Here is an 18957-nt window from a genome sequence, read left to right as displayed (position 1 = left end):
GCTTATGTGCTCCAAGAGTATCATACAATAAAAGCAAGTGCAGTATCATCTTCTGTGGAGAAAAACACATTTATGGTACATTACTGCGAATAGGGCATCACAGCATGATACTGGCAACAGTGTGTTACCTTAAAGTGACTATGACAAGCGTACAACGTAGGAGCTGGATTCAGGATTTAGATTAAAATCAGGTTAGACATTAATGGCTCAGTTTGTTTAAAATTAAACAGTAAATACAGTCCACAAGAGGATATAGTAAGTGTTTCTCTTACCAGCTGCTCTACGCGTTCGTACAGTAGAAACTGTGCAAAGTTCGAAGGGAGTTGTTCCACCTTGTAGCGGCACCACCCATCCACCAGGTGCTTGAGTTGGGACAGACAGTGTCTGAAATGATGGTAAGCCTCACAAGAAATGTCCATGTGTCGCAGGGTGAAGTTCATCCTTGTAAGACATTGAAGCACAGCAAGATACCTGATTATTGCTTGAACTCAGGGCTGAGAATGCATCCCACAAGAAACATAACAGAAAGTTTGGCTGACATACATCAACAAACCTGAGCATGACAACAGGATTGGGAAAGATCACGGAAAATATCCTCACAAATATTTAAACATTGCCAGTTTTATGCTGTAGTGTTTCTGATAAATACATTTTATTGTGGCTGCTTGCGATCAAGTGAGCTGAAGGGAGGAGAACTCAACAGAAGTGAGTGTAGAATAAAGTAAAATAGAATAGGAAGCCTCTGTTGTCATTGTTTTAAGGATAGAATGAGATTAGGAGTGCCATTCCTGCTTGGTGCATTAGAGTAAAAAGACATATATTAGATTAGATAAAATTAGATTAGATACTTTATTCAATTTCAATTCAATTTTATTTATATAGCGCCAATTACAGTCAAATTGTCTCGAGACGCTTTACAGAACCCATATGCCTGACCCCCAGAGCAAGCCAAAAGGCGAGAGTGGCAAGGAAAACGCCCTTTTAACAGGGAAAAAAACCTCGAGCAGAACCCGGCTCTAATGTGGGGGGACCCATCTGCCTGCTGGCCGGGCGGGTTGAGAGGGACAGAAGAGGTAGAGAGGTAGAGATAGAGGGGTAGAGATAGAGATAGAGGGATACAGATAGAGGGGTAGAGATAGAGAGGTGGGGGGGTGGGACACAAGGACCATAAAACACAGCCACACATCTGAAGCATCCAGCATCCAGCTCTGGGACCAGGGACACTCGGAGAAAGGACACAGAAAGAAACAGAGTGAATGTAATGCAATAATGGTATATATAGTAAATACATAGGTAGTTAGAGAAGGGCTCAGTGCATCCAGAGAGGTTCCCCAGCAGCCTAGGCCTATAGCAGCATAACTAGGGGCAAACTAAAGGGACGTCAAGAGGGGAAGTCAGTTGTGCAAATGAAAACACCAGCTCACCCCGTCAGGGTCACCCAGTCAGCCCTAACTATAAGCTTTGTCGAAAAGGAAGGTTTTAAGCCTGGTCTTAAAAATAGAGAGGGTGTCCGCCTCCCGAACCCAAACTGGGAGCTGGTTCCACAGGAGAGGTGCCTGATAACTGAAGGCTCTGCCTCCCATTCTACTTTTAGAGATTCTAGGAACAACAAGTAGTAGATTAGTAGATACTTTATTACTCCCTATGGGGAAATTCAAAGTTTCCAGCAATATCCACACATGATAGATAAAAGGCTTGCAAAAATACAATAACAAGAATATAAGTTAAAAGTGCGACATAATGCAGGATATAAAATTTAAGGTGCATGATGATCAATGTGCTGTACAGTTCCTAGCTCCATTCCCCTCCTGGTGGAGTTGAAGAGCCGCATGGCTCTAGGGAGGAAGGATCTCCTCAGTCTGTCAGTAGAGCAGGACAGTGACTTTAGCCTATCACTGAAGCTGCTCCTCTGCTTGAAGATGATGCTGTGCAGTGCCCATTGAAATGAAATGTCACTTAACTGTCAAATGATTCAAAACTGTATCACCTCTCAATACTCATTTCTAAGTTGAACAGTGGGGCATCGAAAAAAATTAACAGTTTAGATGTACTATATTAATTACTACTACGGACCCCAAATTAAGGCCTTTTATTTTCAGTACAGTCGTTCTGAAGTGTTTGGTCTTTATTGTACATAAGATGGATCACTCCACTTGTCAATTAGAAGTAATATTATTAAGAGGTAATATAATTCTGAAACATTTGACACGCAGTGATGTACTTCACTTCTGTTGTATACGGCATACTCAACTCAATGCTGGCTGTCCTTACAGAGGACTTACTTTCCTACTGTTAAATGACATTCCATAAGCTGTGGTACAAAACTAGCTCACCAAACAGAACATAAATATATCTGCAAAAACATGACTTTCCAGAATATGCTAAAAGGAATGCTGATGGCATTACACGAGTTCCTCAAGTAAAATCTGTTCTTCAGAATAACAGCTATTTTCTTGCGCTATTTTAAATACGTTATTGCCATACCTTTTCTCTATGGAAAGAAAAATTGTGCAGGTGTGATTAAAGTTGCTGCAGAGTTGGTAGAGTGTTCGGAAAAGGCCGTCTGTCAGATCATCATCATAGCAAACTGATGACACAAAAACAATTAATATGCTTGTCAGTATGTGTTTCTGCATTGTATGAAGTGATTTACACAGCAGCTCCAAGGGCGAAACTTAAAACAGCAATATGCAATTACTTTCTGTCCTGTTAAAAAAATGTACTGCCTATTCATGAGCTTAAGTTACTTTTAAATGTTAATCTGAATAGACTGTATGTCTTTAACTGTGTACCTTTCCTCTTTCATAATCCGTTTTTTTCCCTCTCTGACTCAAGTACGGTTTGTTTCTAATATGCGGTTATTGGCCCAACAAACCTGTTCAGCGTATACTGTTGTTGCTCTATGCACATTACTATTGTTGTTGTTACAAGTGTCATTATTATTACTGTAGAATTGTAAGCATCTATATTATTATAACTATGTTAACAACATTACTACAACAGCCAGGCTCACAGATCTCACTTCATGACAACCTCTATTATTTAACTGCATTAAAAACATAAGGTTTGGGTTCGGAATTCCTTCCAACAACAGGGAGGAGAGGATCCCAGGCGCTCACAGGATGTCCTAGGCCCTCCCACCTCTTCGGATCAACTGATAAAATAAATATGAACCAGATCTCTCAAACTCTGGGAAAAGAGCTCTGTTTTGACAAGGTAATAAACTAGAAGCAGGATAATAATTTAATCTGAGTTTTGAAAAAACACTTAAAAGAGCTTAAGTTCAGTTTGTTGCTTTCAGCTGTTTGTAAGAGTATTTTCTTTGAGTTCACTAAATACTTGCAGCATCAGACAGCAGAAAGATCCATGTAAGTATCTCCAAAATGACGGAGTTTATACACTTTGAAAAACAGCAGTAACTTTAATAATGACTTGGAATTATAAATGATCCCTAACATGTAGACAGGATCGATCAAGATCTAACAGCAAGTCATACAGGGCACATGATGGGACATTTTTGTTTATTGGCAGGTAGTAGTTAAAATATGTCCAAAGACAGAACTTTCAGTGTAAAGGAAATTATAAATAAATTTAGCTCATGGTTATTTTTGACAATTTTATGAGCTGTTGTTAGTTAAGATTTTGTCTTCTTTTAAATGACTGCATTATTATGCAAAATACATCACTTGGTGCAATGTTCAACCTCGTGTGTATGACAAATATCGCTCATGTATGGCACTTCTCTCGGTTACTGAGGTGGGGGGGTATTTCTAAATGAAACTAAAGAGAGAGAGAGTTGCGAACAAATACACATGGAGAGACAATAGTAACTTAATTATTTAGGTTAAAGTATATAATATCCTTGACATGGAGAAAGGGCCGATCCAGATCTAACAGCAGTACTGTTCTTCACCTGAGACAGGTTAGCTGTCCAACAGAGTCAACAGTTTTTTTTAGCTGCTATTTAATATCTTGTCACATTACATTGGCTCTGAGTCCTGAACTTTCAGTTTCACTGTTCAAGATATCAGAGATAAACTGGGTTGTTAGTTACTTGGACCCTTTGATCAGCTGCTATTAATTTAGTTTGTTTGTTATTGCATTGATACGTATTATACACCACCCAGTGTATTTAGTCTGGTGCGAATGACAAATATAGCATACATATTGCATCGCTCTCAAATGCTGTATGTGTCAGAATGCAGCCATAAGGAACAAGAACAGAAAAGCAACCTATGTCTGAATGACTAGACTGATGTCACATAACAGACTGATGAAATCAGCAGTGTTTCATGCACCATGTCTGAGAAGGGCTTAAGATGCCTGATTACCTTTGCTTTACTCTCTTGTATTTATCGTCTTATTGATTTTCTGCATTTTTTTAACGCATGGCTTATGTTTTCTGTTTGAGCTGCTCTAGTTTTTTTCTGTAACCGCTCACTAACTGCTTATTTCCTGTTTCCTTTTGTGTGGCCTGCTTATAAGAACACCAGGAAGTGCATCAATCATAAAAGACTGTTCACTATGTGATCCTTGCCTGCTGCTCTAGGGGTTCAGGAGAGTGGTGCCTCCTTGGAATTTAGCATAAGAAGTGCAAGAACAAAAAAAACAATCTTGGGTCTAACTGAAAGCTTTTGATTTGATTTGAGATTCAGCTTGACAAGTGAATCTTCAGAATTAGATTTTAATTAGGCCCCAGATGCAGACTGGCAACAAAAAGCAGCCTGGAAATTTGCTGCCACGCGGTCCAAATTTGATTCACTAATTGTAAATTGAAACGTGTTTTCCAATCAATTAATGACTAATTTAAAAAGACACAATCTGTTAATTTTTTTTTGTTTGTGCTTGACTACAATGTAAACTGATGAAAAAATATTTCCCATGGTTCTCCTCTCTTGTTATGTGTACAGTAATCAAAAATTCTGCATTCTGAATGTTACTGTGTGATGAAGTAAATCAGAGCAGAATACATCATTCATATGAACAGGTTGGACTTCATTCAAGTTATTTATTGCTATATTACAAGGAATACAATGAATAGCAAGTATGCAATGTTCTAAATACCAACTATTAAGTCAAATTAGATGATCATTACATTAATTCAACATTGAATTTTTCCTTACTATGCACACAACATTGGTGGGGAATTTCATTTTATTTGCACTTTAACCAAACACAAAACAATGCAAATGAACAGACTGCATTTTTAATAATTTGGTCATCAACAAACAAGTTGTGTAGTTTGAATTTGGCGCATTAAATTAGGGCAGCTTGACAGCAAATTCCCAGGCTGCTGTTTGTTGTCAGTTATCCCTGCAAGATACTTTAGGAAAGGTTATTGTGGAGAGAACAATTCACTGCAATAACCAGCTTTCTAAAATAACTACCTTTTGACTAGGACTTCAAATGCATCGCAGTTAACCCAAAACTGTGATGTCTTTCCTGTGTATTTTGAGAAGAGAATATGGGAAAAGAGGACAGGACTTCACTTTTGGCCAGTAATGATTGCACAACCAAACACCAATCTGTAACTTCACTGCATGCAACAAGACAAAATTTACCAAGCCAAGATTTTATTTCAGCCATAACACATTTTCAGTTCATCCTCAATTTCATTGTGACGATTCTGTTTCAGTTCAACGGCAAAGAAAAGAAGTGGTATATTCATCAGCTTCAGAACTTACTGTCAGCAGCAATGATGAAGCTTGTGCTGTTATGAAGATCAGCTACTTCCTCTTCTGTCCAACTAAACTCCATATCAGCATCTACAAAGATGAAACAAATGGTAAGAAGCTGGTTAGTTCCTAATATAGCAGCAACTCATATACCCAAACTGAGGTCAAACAGACCAATGTTTCAAACCAAGAATGAAAACTGCTGTCTCTTTTTTGATGTTACTACTATTAGTATGTACTTTGTGTCAGAGTCCTAGTCTGGTTCCCTGTCTTTCTTCTCCTCTCTGTCCCTCCTTTTCTCCTCACTTCTTGCTTTCTCATCTGTCTGTGTAGTTTATCTTGGTTAGTAACCACTCACTCTCGGTCCCGCCCCCCTCTGTGCTGCGCCTCTGACTGCATCAGTGATCAGGGCTCATGGGCTCCAGCTGCAGAGGGAGCGCAGCTGGATCAGATCCGCCAACAGCCGGGGATAAAGCCGGGCTCGCCCTTCACCTCCCTGCCAGATTCTAGCGTCTGCTACGGGGACAGGTTGCCCTGGTCTTTTGGTACACTTCTTTGTATACATTCTCTGCCTGAGTCGTGTTTAATCCATGTCTACTCTGCCTGCAGTTTCTGCTGGCTGCACTGCCTGCCAGCCTCTGTCCTGCCGACCCAGCCGTTACTGCAGGCCTCTCTTGCCTCAGTTAAGGTCAGTGTTCATGACTCAACAAGGAAGAGACTGGGCAAAAATAGCATCCATGGCAGAGTTCCAAGTTGAAAACCATTGCTGACAAAAAAGAACATAAAGGCTCATCTTACTTTTGCAAAGAAACATCTGAATGATCCCCAAGACTTTTGGAAGAATATTCTATGGACTGATGAGACGAAAGTTGAACTTTTTGGAAGGTGTGTTTCTTGTTACATCTGGCGTAAAAGTAACACAGCATTTCAAAAAAAGAACATCATACCAACAGTCAAACATGGTGGTGGAAGTGTGATGGTCTGGGGTTGCTTTGCTGCTTCAGGACCTGGACAACTTGCTGTGATTGATGGAACCGTGAATTCTACTCTCTACCAGAAAATCATGAAGGAGAATTTTCAGCCATCAGTTTGTGACCTCAAGCTGAAGTGCACTGGAGTTCTGCAGCAGGACAACGATCCAAAACACACCAGCAAGTCGACTTCTGAATGGCTTAAAAAAACAAAATGGAGGTTTTGGAGTGGTCTAGTCAAAGTCCAGACTTGTATCCAATTGAAATGCTGTGGCATGGCCTTAAAAAGGCCGTTTATGCGCAAAAACCCTCCAGTGTTGCGAAATTAAAACAATTCTGCAAAGAAGAGTGGGACAAAATATCTCCACAGAGATGTGAAAGACTCATTGCCAGTTGTAGAAAATGCTTCATTTCAGTTGTTGCTGCTGAGGATGGCCCAACCAGTTAGCAATTACTTTTTCACACTGGGCCAGGTAGCTTTGAATATTTTTTTTTCTTAATAAAAAAATCATCATTTAAAAACTGCTTTTTGTGTTTACTTGAGTTATCTTTGTCTGATATTTACATTTGTTTGATGATCTTAAATGTTAAAGTTTAGAAATATGCAAAAAAAAAAATTTAAGAAGGGGGCAAATATTTTTTTTTACTGTACTGGATATTCATAGGAGGTTGGTTATGTATAATATGTGTCTGTTACCTGTACAAAGGCCATGCTGAAGCCAGTCCAGCTTTCTTACTTTCACCTCCCCACCTGGTAATGAGAAAAGATGGTATTAGGCCTGTGTTAGACTGTCAGAAGCTTATCTTTTGTTTCATAAATCGATAAACAACATTTTATAAATGAGCATTTAAATAAAACAAATAAATAACCAATCGAATGTGTCAGACATGAGAAATCCTACAAATAAATGACAGGGTAGCAGAGTGGTCTAACCCACAAAAAATCCAAACTGAGTATTATATAATTTCTGTAATGTTTTCTTCTCTACATTTTAGCTGCAAAGTGATCAAACCCAAAACCCAAATATAGCATTACAGTGGCGCTTTGAATGTTCAAAATTTTAAACCCATTTTCTCAAAAACTACAGAAAGTGGGTTAGACCACTCTGCTTTCAAGCCTTTCAAATAGATAAGCATTCAAAAATTAATAAATGTAGGAAAAAGTAACAAACATCTCCCTCTGACTTTAAATGGCAATTTTGACAAACCAGAAGCTGATGAAAGCACACATCAGGTTAGCGGCAGGGTAGATGGGGGACATGAGCTCAACAAGCCATTTTGATTGGTGCCTCATACTGGATGGTGAGCTGAATTAAACTGAACTGCCTCAAGGATATGAGTTTTTCACCATAAGAATACCTGGTTAATTTATGTGCTTAATTTTTCTTTGCTTTTGCCAATGCCGCAGCATAGTGGGATTCAGTGGAAAGTAGAAATATTTGAAGAGGAAATGAGGGAATAACAGAGAGTAAACTGACAATCTCATCTTACCTGCAGGCTCCATTTTGCATTTATTTAATGTTACATTTCTTGTGCACATGCCTAGAAGATCTTCACCCACATCTGTCAAAATTGGAAATAAAAGGAGACAAACAGTGTGATGTCTGTTGTTTGATCAAGTTCCCTGCAGAGAATACAAGAGAATGCCTAATCATTAACATCTGCTCTACAGCAGCATTTCACTTGCTTGTTCGGTACAATCTAAAAGCAAATATTAGCAAATGTAGCGATCCGAGCAATCTTCTTTGCTTGATTATAGGGTGATTTCTGTGTGAAAAGGGGTAGAGACAGTAGTCAGCAAGTGAGGAGGGAATTTCAGGAGGTGCAGCTGGTTGAAAAATTTCTCTGAGTATGCCCACAGAGTCGTGGTGAAATTTGTAAACACCCTTTCCTCACAATTTCAGCCATCCATCCTGACCAAAGATGTGTTCTCCACCCAACATAGAGATTTCTACACTTCTGAAGTGTGTAGAAATCTTAAAACCCTGGCTTGGAGCAGCACACGCAAGAGTTTGGGATTGTGTGCCAGTAAAGTTAGTTCATGACTAAGGTTTTCTCAGTTTATATCCCAAGAATAACAGAGAAGGAAACTAGTAGTGTTTGATCAATACTTAGGTCATTTACATGTAATTTTGTCAGTTACATTGTCCTCTACCTAACGTTGTAAAAAAAAAAAAAAGATATTTCTGAGCAATGGTCGGGACTTGTTAAAGACCATCTAACCAACCACAACTTTATGTGCTTAAGCTGATTCGGTTACATTAACAGAATTCTTATTGGATTAAGAAGATAATCAAACATACTGAAGACAGCAGCCAATCAGTGTAAATAAAGATAGCATTGACAGGATTATACCTGTGCAGTACACTTTTTTGGCTATGGTTGCCATGATGATGCTGGTTAAGCCTGTTCCTGCACCTAGCTCTAGGACTGTAGCTCCACTGAAGAGGGCCGGCTCAGAGAGGATGAAGTCAGCCAGGAAGAACGCCCCCCGCCATACCTGATATAAACAAAAAAGACACAATGCTTTAACGCCTTCTTAATACAAACCACCACTTATGCGCAGAATTCACAGTACAGTCCAGAATTAAGCTTTTGCATCAACACAAGATGCAATTCAAAAGGAGATACATTTAACTCAGCCAAACATTTTTAACAGTCTGTATTTCCACTTCACAGCTTGGTCATTGTTTATATCAGAATGTAGATGTTTATCTATATCACATTCTCTTTGGTCAGAAACCTCAGATGAAAAAAGTTTGTGTGACAAATCTTGACAAAGGATGAATACAGTGAGGTCACAATGTCTGACCACGATTTGTTGATATATTTTTTTAATTCAAGAAATGGAATTATTACCGACAGAAAAATCTCATTTGACACTTGCATTCAGTGTCTGGAGTAAAATATTCTGCATATCGTGACTTTTAGACTGTGTAAAAAACAGAGGCCTACTTCATGAAAACAATTTGTGAGCACTACTGATGACTACTTGCAAATCACAGATAAATTGCAGATACAGTGGTCCCTCGCCATATCGCGGTTCACTTCTCATGGTCTCACTGTATTGCGGATTTTTAAATTGCGTTTGGTACTGTGGATGTTTCGCTATATTGCGGAATTTGGCGGTGCAGATATTTTTTCTGCACTTATTATGGTATTGCATTGAAAAATATCACTGGAGGACAGATATCTGCTTTTTATGCACTATGCAACTACTAAATGCTTTTATTTTGACACAGAGACTTCGGTACAAATGTGGCAGGAAGTCATCAAACACACTACACTTCACACTCACGGTCCTGACAAAATAACACTTTACCAAATTAACTAGACTGACTAAACCACAAAAACACAATAAAACACAAGCACTAGTAACACTGAAACACTAACCACATGATGACATTTAAACCCCCAACACCCCAAACTCCCATGGCACATTGCAGCACCACAGTTCAGTCATAGACGGCTCTGTGATCGTTAGATTATTTTAATTATTTTTGCGGTAAAATACGCATTTTCTAGCCTAAAAAACTGAAAACAATATAAAAAAATATGTTGAAAAATAAATAAATAAATCATTAAAACATATTAAATATTGGTGGAAAGCACTGGAAATCACAGGCTCCCAATTAAAACCCAGTATACTCTCCCCAATCTGGCACAACCCTGATTTTGCAAACAACAAAAGAGCTCTTTATTTCAGCACATGGGCAGAGAGAGGAGTCACTCACCTCCATCACCTTCTTGATGATAACACATTTAGGACATATATAAACTTATTCCAAACATTTGAAGTAAGAAATGGAAATTATCTCCAGTACCTACAGGTAAAGAAGACGATTACAAGTAGAATTCCGTTGCTTCAGACTACTTTACAGCCAACGGATTTACAGCCACCTGAATTTGTCAAATACATTGTGAAATTGTCTCCAAGAAATAAGAAGAATCTCTCAAAAATTTATAGTTCACTTTCATAGACACACTCTATACACCTACCAACTCAAAAATGGGAAAAAGACGTATCCAAATCCTTTGACTCTGACTTTTGGACCCAGATCTGTGAAAACACATTTAAAATGACTAAAAACACCAACTTACAATTAATTCAATTTAAGGTGCTTCACAGAATGCATATAACGCAATATAAACTGTATAAAATGGGCTTCTCGCGCTCAGACACATGTACGCAATGCACCCAAAACATGACTGACACTTACTTTCACGCTCTGTGGCTTTGTACACCCGTCTATCAATTCTGGGTAACAATCACACAGAAACTCTCCAATATTTTGGACTGCGGGATTCCGCATTCCCCAAACGTTTGCCTCATTGGCGATCTAACGCAAACAGCCCTACCAGACATTCATACCCAACCCACACTTGCAGCTATCGCCATTGCCAAAAAAACTATTTTCGTTAACTGGAAAGATAAGAAAGCCCTCAGCATCATCCATTGGCTGAAACTCCTCACAGAACACATTTCACTTGAGAGAATATCTGCTATCAGAAAAAACCAATTGGACTCCTTCAAAGAAAAATGGTCTCCATTTATTAAATCAATAAATATTAATCTATAGCCTCCGCTTGTATGTGGGCGTATGCCACTTCCCTCATAAAATTGTAATTATTATTCTGTCTGTGTGTATGGTCTGACTTCTGTCTGCTTTATTTCAGTTTATTAACCCTCTGCCTTTTTAAGTAGGATGGCACCATGGACTTCGAGGCTGTGTACATGCACTGGTGGTGTCCTTTCCCTATTGCTCTTGGGGTTGCTCTCTGGCTCTGCGGGGCCTGCGTGGCTCGGGCCCCTCTGCCTGGGGGTGAGTGTCCCCGATGTCTCTCCCTTTGAGCCCTGGTTCTGCTGGGTCTGTGCGCTCTCCCGGGGCCTTGGGGGTGGCGGCGGCTGGTCTCTTCTGGGGCGCCCTGGCTGGCCCTGGGGTTTGGGGTGGGTCGGCCCTCCGGTCGCTCCCCTGTCCCTTCCTGCTCTGCTTCCCTCCTCCTCCCTCCTCTCCTGCCTGGCCGCTCGTCCTCGTCCCTCTCCCTCCCCTGGGGGGTCTGGGGGTCCTCCGCTGCCTGGGGGTCTGGCATGGGGGCCTGGTGGTCTCTCTGGGGGGGTGGCTCTGGTTCATCTGGGCACAGGCATTGGTACTTGTCTGTGTGCCGCCACTGGAGATCAGTTTCTGCTGGCTGGGAGCTTCTGTCCGGGCCCGGTGCGGTCCTGGGGTGTGGTGGGGTGGGTGGGGTCTCGGTGATGCTGCGGGGTGGGCGCGCCGGCTCCGGGGTGGGCGTGGGGGCTCATGGCCCTTGCTTCCTGGTGATGCGGCCTGGTCCTCCCTCCGGGGCAGGGTGCTGCGTGCGGCTGGCCCGTGGTGGGGCTGTGGCGCCTACCAGGGCGCTGCTCTAGCGCTGTGACTTCTGGGGGTTTTGGTGCTGGCTGGGCCGGTCGGGTTCATGTGGACCCACCTTGGCCTCTTGCCTCCGGGCTCTGGGGGCCCTCTGCATCACTACCGGTGGTCTTACTACCTGTCTCCCCCGCTGCTCTGTCCTCTTGGGCCGGATCCACACCAGACTGCCTCTTACTGTGCACTTCACATACTTCACACATCACTGTACATAGCAACTCTTAGGCACATATAGGGACACGACAGTTAGGGCCCTGAGAGCAGGTGGGGGCGGGAATGATGGGCTCTGTGGTGGGGCGGATGGCAGGGCTTTATGGCCTTGTCTCCTCCCCATCACCCTCTTGCTTGCCTCCCCTGCTCTCTAATTTCTTTTTAATGCACCACACACACTCACACCTTAGGGGTAGGTCTGGGACGGCTCGGGGAACTTGGGTCAGGGTAGGCTGCAGAGTAGCCATCCTCTGTGGTCCTCTGGCCTGCCCCCTGGACGCCTCACCCAGCCTCTCCACTTTTAACGCACCACATGACACTCAGGGTTACACTACCACGGTGCAGGGATAATGTCTCCAGTCTGGAATCGGGAGACGTATTAATAGGGAGTAATGGGGGGATTTCACTAATATGGCCTCGCTGGTGGGACCCGGCCCCCTTATGGCTATGGGGTGGTGGGGGCGGACCATCATCCGTGTTGCTGTGGCTGGGGGGTCCCCAGGACCTGGGGGCTTTGGTCGGGGAGGGTTTTCTTGCGTGCCCGACGGGTCCAGGCTGGTGCGGTGGCTCTTGGTGGGCTGCGAGGGCTGGATTGGCCGTCCTGGTGGGCGCTGTAGCTGTACTGCGGGCTGGTGGCGTGTGGTGGCTCTGTCCTGGTGGGTTGTCAGGACGCGTTGCGGGGAGTGGGGGCCCTGGGTGTACTGCGCTCACCTGGGGCCTGGTGCGGGGTGTATGCGGGGTGCCTCCCTGTCGGCGTCGCAGGGCCCCACCACACTGTCCATTTTTACCCTCTGGACTCGCATCGGGTCCCGGCTCCGATTTCCTCTGGCAGGCTCCCGGTGGCGGCCTGCTTTGTGCTGGGCTGGTTGCCATCCCTTCGGCGGGCCGCTCAGCCCCTGTGTCTGGCTTCCTGGCTGTGTGGGGCCGCTGGCCCCCTCGGGGGTGGGGGAGGGGGTGGGGGTGGGCGGGCGGGATGGTGGGGTGGGTGGTCTGGTGGGGGCTGGGGTGGGCGGGGTTGGGGTTTGGGTGGCGGGTGGGTCCTTGTGCCCCGGGCTGCCTGGGTCGGTCTTGGCGCGCTGGGGGTGTCGGTAGCTGCTCCCTCTTGTTCTCCGGGTCCGCGTCGTTCACGGTGGCCCCGGTGGCTTTCTGGGGGTGCCGCCCTGTGGCTCCTACGGCCCGGGGGGAGGGGTGCCCTGTTGGCTTGGCCCTGCCTTGCCGTGATTGCTGTTCTGGGCTTCGGGGTCCTTCACACTTGCATGTTTGACCAGGTCTCGCCAGCTACTGCCGAGTCCCATTTCAACGAATGATGGGACCCGCCAGAATGTGCTGAGAATCTCTCCAGACTCTCTACCCTAAACTTATTCTCTCCTTCACTAGTATCCTCTTCTGGCCTATTCTATTCCATCCTATTCTATACTGTCAAGACATCCACAATTATGGTGCTCAGTACTACTTGTTTATTTATTTATTGAATCTCTTTTTCTTTTGTGTTGGTTTTCTTTTTTTAGTTAATTTTTTTTCTTTCTTTCTGTTTTATTGATGGGCAGTTAGTAGTTGGGAATAACACACCACCTTACAATCTTTAATTGCAATAGCACCACCTGTTATTTTCTATCCCTTTTCATCCTGTTCGTCCTGTTCGTCCTGTCCAGTCTTTGTTTCCCCCACACATCACTGAGGTGTAGCACTGCCCTCCCTGGCTCATCATAGGGAATTCTAATAAAGAATATCCGCTTAGCTTTCAGGGAGGGCCGGTGATGGTCACACACACGCACTAAATATTAAAATATTTGGCTGCAAGACTAAAATGTGCATCAATCCCATACAATGTTGACACCTCTTTTGTGGAGTTAAACAATGAGAACAAATGCAGACGAAAAAAAAAATTAAAACATATTAGAAGAATATTTAATCCAAATAAAATGCGTAGCGTACAGAGCTGGGTTCTGTACGCTAGTGGAGAGTAGCTCAGCGGCCGTAGCATCAGTCTCCTCTGTCTCCCCTGAGTATAGTGCATATGGTATAGCCGCATTCAGTATCTGGCCTTGTCCGTTTCACACAGACGTCTGATCGCTGCACATAATGTTGCTCTGCGGTGATGTGCAGTGCGTGGAGAGGGTTTATAAAGTCTTAAAATATATATCAAGAAAAGCACACAGAGAGTGAAATACTCCACCAAGACTGTTCATTCTCTGATCTTGCGCTGAACACAGGCGTGTGTTATGCATGTGTGCGTGAATCGCCTGACCTAAATATGTAGCGGGCGGCGGGAATTGATGGGACTCAGAAACACCCCCACAATTTAATCAGTCAATCAACTGTTCCTTGTATCATTTCCGGTAAGTTGGCAACGGTGGATTTGTAGTAGGATCACATGATCGTCAGCAGGGAACTTGTTCACTTGTTGTCATAGTTACAGTGATGCCGTGCTGGCCGCTGTATCTTGCAATGGGAAATCCTTAACAAATCCGGCGATCCAGACAATAAGCCGCATCACTTCCAAAATCTAATCACTTGGTCATGGTGTCATTTCTGACCTTCCTTGAAAATTTCATCCAAATCCGTTGGTCCGTTTTTGAGTAATGTTGCACAGGACAGACAGATTCACAGAGAAACGTAGCTGATCATCACATAACTCCACCGCGTTCCACCAAATCCATTGCATCAGATTTGTGTATGATTGTGTTCATTTGCATTTACTTTATTTTGTTTATTGTTTTGGTGTTTATGTTGTGCCTTGGATCTTATTTCCTTGATTATTTGGTCAGATATTTTATTGTTTTGCATTTGCTTACTGCCCTGCTCGGTGTCCCAGATGTTGGTTCTGCATTCTTATTGTTTTTGGTACAGCTGATTTAATTGTGGTACAGCGGGAGAGTCGGTACGAGGGCGGTCTGTGTTTGTTGTGCTGAGCGGTGAGTAAAACCTGCAGAAAACTGTCCTATCATGCTAGGGAGGTTTAGCATGGAAGACAGCAAAGGACATTAGCATAAAAACACAAAATAATTCTAACCCGCCTGACCCACAGCCCTGGAGATGGGTGAGTCGACCAATATTTAAGGGTTACAATATGGTTGCTACTTCGTGGATTTTCGTCTACTGCGGGAGGGTCTGGAACGTAACCCCCACAATAGACGAGGGATGACTGTATATTTTCATGTACATCTTCCAGCCCTCTTGCATGCTCATGGTCGAGTCACAAGCACAGTTTTTTTTTTTGAGGAACTGAAAATGTTTAAGGTGCATGATGCCACAATAGAATTAAATGGACGAAATTTTACTCACCTGTTTGCCAACATCCTCCAAGGGTGTGGCCATAGTGTGCTCTGTAAATAGATTGAATTCATAGATTAAACACAAGCAGTGCCCAACTTGATTCCTTATTAACTGTATGCAGCACCACATATACTTCATATATAAATGATTGTCACTCTGTGTATCCTTTCCAGTGTCTCTCCATGTCTTCCAACTGTCATCAGATGATACCAGTTTACTGCTGTATGTGTATGCATTTAGGCTGTAAAACGCACATATGGGTTGGCATTGCATGTCAACGACAGAACACTATGATAAAGTAAATTTATATATAAACAAGTATTCTCAGCATCCAAACCAGAAATGAACTTAGATTAAAGCTACAAGCAGCGTTGAACGGGTCCTCGCATCCTTGCTGGTCAGTGAATCCAAGCATGTCCACCAGGTGGGGCTGCGACCGAGAGCGTATGTCAGCCTATGGATGTGATGAGGGCTGGACTCTGATCAGATTTGTAAAGTTTCAAGCTGACTGGAACACGTACAGGCTAGAAATGCAGCACGTCGTATCCATGCACCAGGTGGTGCTATGATTATGACTGTATTTCAGTATATGGATGTGATGAGGTTTGGAGTCTGATCACACACGTAAAGTTGGAAGCAGATTGGAGGATGTACAGGCGAGTTACACTGCATTTCCTGTGTCATGGCAAGATGTTGAACTTCCACCAACCGCCATGGCCACGCCCTCATACTTTTGCGGAGCATTTTGATAACTTTTGATCACCCATGACTGGTGGACATTGTGGCCAAATTTCAGCTCTGTTGGAGTTACCCTGTTTGTGTTTATAGCTTTTGAAAATGTGCAAAAATTGGAAAAAAAGTCGTCCAAAAATTTACACATATTTTAAAATGGCTGACTTCCTGTTGTACCTTAGGTATTGTTGTGAGGTAAATTTTTGTACGTCTTGTCTGTGAATGTCATCAGGACTGGACTCTGATCAAACATGTAAAATCTGAGGCAGAGTGGAGCATGTACAAGTTAGTTACATGGCACTTCCTTCCATCCACCATGTGGCGCTATGACTGTTACTGTATATCTGCATGTGAATGTCATCAGGGCCAGAATCTGATCATACATGTAAAATTTCAGGCAGATTTGGGCATGAACAAGGCAGTTACACAACATTTCCTGTTTCACGGCGAATTCATGGTGAATTGTCAAAATCCAGGGGCTGCCATTTCCACGCCCTCAGACTTTTGCGGAGTATTTTGATAACTTTTGGTCACCCATGCCTGGTGTACTTTCTGGCCAATTTTCAGCTCTGTCGGAGACACCCTATTTGAGTTTATACCTTTCAAAATGTGCAAAAATTGCTCCAAAAATCGTCGAAAGTATGACACATGTCAAAATGGCTGACTTCCCGTTGGGTTTTGGGCATAGGTGTCAATTACATTTTTGTGTGTCTTGACGAGTTATATGTTTATATGTGTGTATCAAATTTTATAACTCTAGGTGACACGTACTGGCCGTAGTAAATGTTTGAAAATTTCCAGGTGGCGCTATGGAGCCAATTTGACACACACATGTGCAATTTCCCTAAAATATCAAATATGCCGCCGGTCCTGATGTGTGTGGAAATTTGGAAGTTCTTCAGAGACAAAAATGGCTAAAACAACAAACCTAACGCAAGAAACATGCCTGAAGATTTATTTAGAAGATACAAATTCTCAACCGGGAAGGGTACAGCTGTCGCCAAATGGCCAGGAAGTGCAGACGCAGTCCTTCAGCACTTGGATACACTCTGCAGAAATACAGACAAACCAACAGCTTGGAAGACAAACCAAGAGCTGGGCGTCCAAAGGTTTCTTCAACAAAAAATGGTTGCATCCTGATTCGCATGTGCAGGGAAAACCGCCAAATGACATCACAGGAGCTTCAGCAGTAGTGGTCAAACAAACTGATGTCCAGTGTTCCACCTGCATCATACATGGATGACTTTTGGATCATGGCTCAAGGTCCTACAAGGCTGTCAAGAACCCCCTGATCAATGAGAGAGAGAGGTTAGCCTGACGTCATTGGGCCCAAACACACAAGAATTGGACAGCCAGAAATTGGAAGAAGATTCTGTCGTCAGATGAATCCAGTTCCCAGCTTTATCTTCCTCCTGCGAATGTGAGGGTACGCAGAAGGCCAGGATAAGTATTATGTCCAGCATGTACAGTACCTACTGTCAAGCATGATGGAGGCTGTATCATGGTGTGGGGATGCATTAGTGCTGCTGGTGTTGCTCATCTCACTGTCTGTGATGGTGCACTGAACTCCAAATCCACATGCTCTCTTCTTCTTCAAGGTCAAAACTGGATATTTCAGCAAGATAATGCCCCTTGCCACACATCCAGGGCCAGTAGAACTTGGCTGCAAGAGCACAGTATTCCGGTCTTAGAGTGGCCAGGTCAATCCCCACACATGACCCCCATTGAAAATCTGTGGTGGATTATCAAAAGGTCTGCTTCAAAGTGTAAACCAAAGAACTTAGAAGAACAAAAAGAAGTAATTCAAGGAAAATGGGAACAGATTACCCCTCAACAGTGTGAAAGGCTCCTGAGGAACATGCCAGCCAGGATTAGAACTCTACTGCATGCTAATGGCAGAACTACTAAATATTAATATGATGATGTGATGGTTAATTTATTTTTTGTTCAGTTTTGAACACATTGTCTGTTATTTGTTGACTTTGATACTGACAATGTTGAGAAATGACATATTTAAACTGTCAAGAATTTAGTTTTGTTAGTTTTTCTTGGAAACAATCAATAACAAAAAATCATTTGTATTTGTTTGTGCCTGTGTAATGCAGCCCCACCTTTTCAAACACAATAAAGATTTTGCCACAAATATTTCATGATAATATTTGAGACTGTAAAAAATTATAAGGGTGTCGGAAAACTGTTGTCCACCACTGTATGTTCTCTCCTTATTGCATTCATCTATTGGCATTCTTTTGATGCCATTCCCATTATTGCATTGATACTCTCTACACTGTTTTACAAAAACACTATAAAATTGAAGTTCTTACCAATCCTTATAACATCTTTGAAGCAATGACCTTCTTCATCGTCTGTATTTTCCTCCTCTTGTTCCAGTACAGGACTGGACTGTTTGAGAATGACTGGACAGACCAAGTCTCGGTCACTAGCTTCCAAAGGGTTTTTCCGCGGTCTGAAAAATCAAAAGAACAGCATCAAATGCATCTATGAAAGGAAAGAATATATCAACCAAAGCTGTAAATGCCATTTTTACTCAGCAAATTTTATTTTTAAATATAATTCTATTTTTATCAGCACTGTTCTAAAGTAACATTTCATGTTAACAAGGACTGCGCTTTTTGGTCAGTAGTTATTGCAGTAATAATTAGCTTAAAACATTAGTTAGATTGAGAT

The 18957-nt window shown here is 42.6% G+C and overlaps 1 protein-coding gene across 1 annotated transcript in view; it reads right to left on the bottom strand.

Moving 5' to 3' along the window:
* Nucleotides 1–18957, bottom strand: part of mettl22 (methyltransferase 22, Kin17 lysine) — a 28832-nt gene that overhangs the window by 2023 nt on the left and 7852 nt on the right. The window contains exons 4-11 of the mRNA XM_055005422.1: nt 18594–18736; nt 15547–15587; nt 9002–9146; nt 8138–8209; nt 7344–7397; nt 5685–5765; nt 2485–2587; nt 273–441 (exon numbers count right to left, since the gene is read on the bottom strand). Coding sequence (XP_054861397.1) covers nt 273–441; nt 2485–2587; nt 5685–5765; nt 7344–7397; nt 8138–8209; nt 9002–9146; nt 15547–15587; nt 18594–18736 — 808 coding nt within the window. The remainder of the gene's footprint in view (nt 1–272; nt 442–2484; nt 2588–5684; nt 5766–7343; nt 7398–8137; nt 8210–9001; nt 9147–15546; nt 15588–18593; nt 18737–18957) is intronic.

This window comes from Amphiprion ocellaris, chromosome 19, assembly GCF_022539595.1.
Source record: "Amphiprion ocellaris isolate individual 3 ecotype Okinawa chromosome 19, ASM2253959v1, whole genome shotgun sequence".
NCBI lineage: Eukaryota > Metazoa > Chordata > Actinopteri > Pomacentridae > Amphiprion > Amphiprion ocellaris.
The sequence above is the reverse complement of the archived record's forward strand: the minus strand, read 5'-3'. Positions and strand labels throughout refer to the sequence as shown.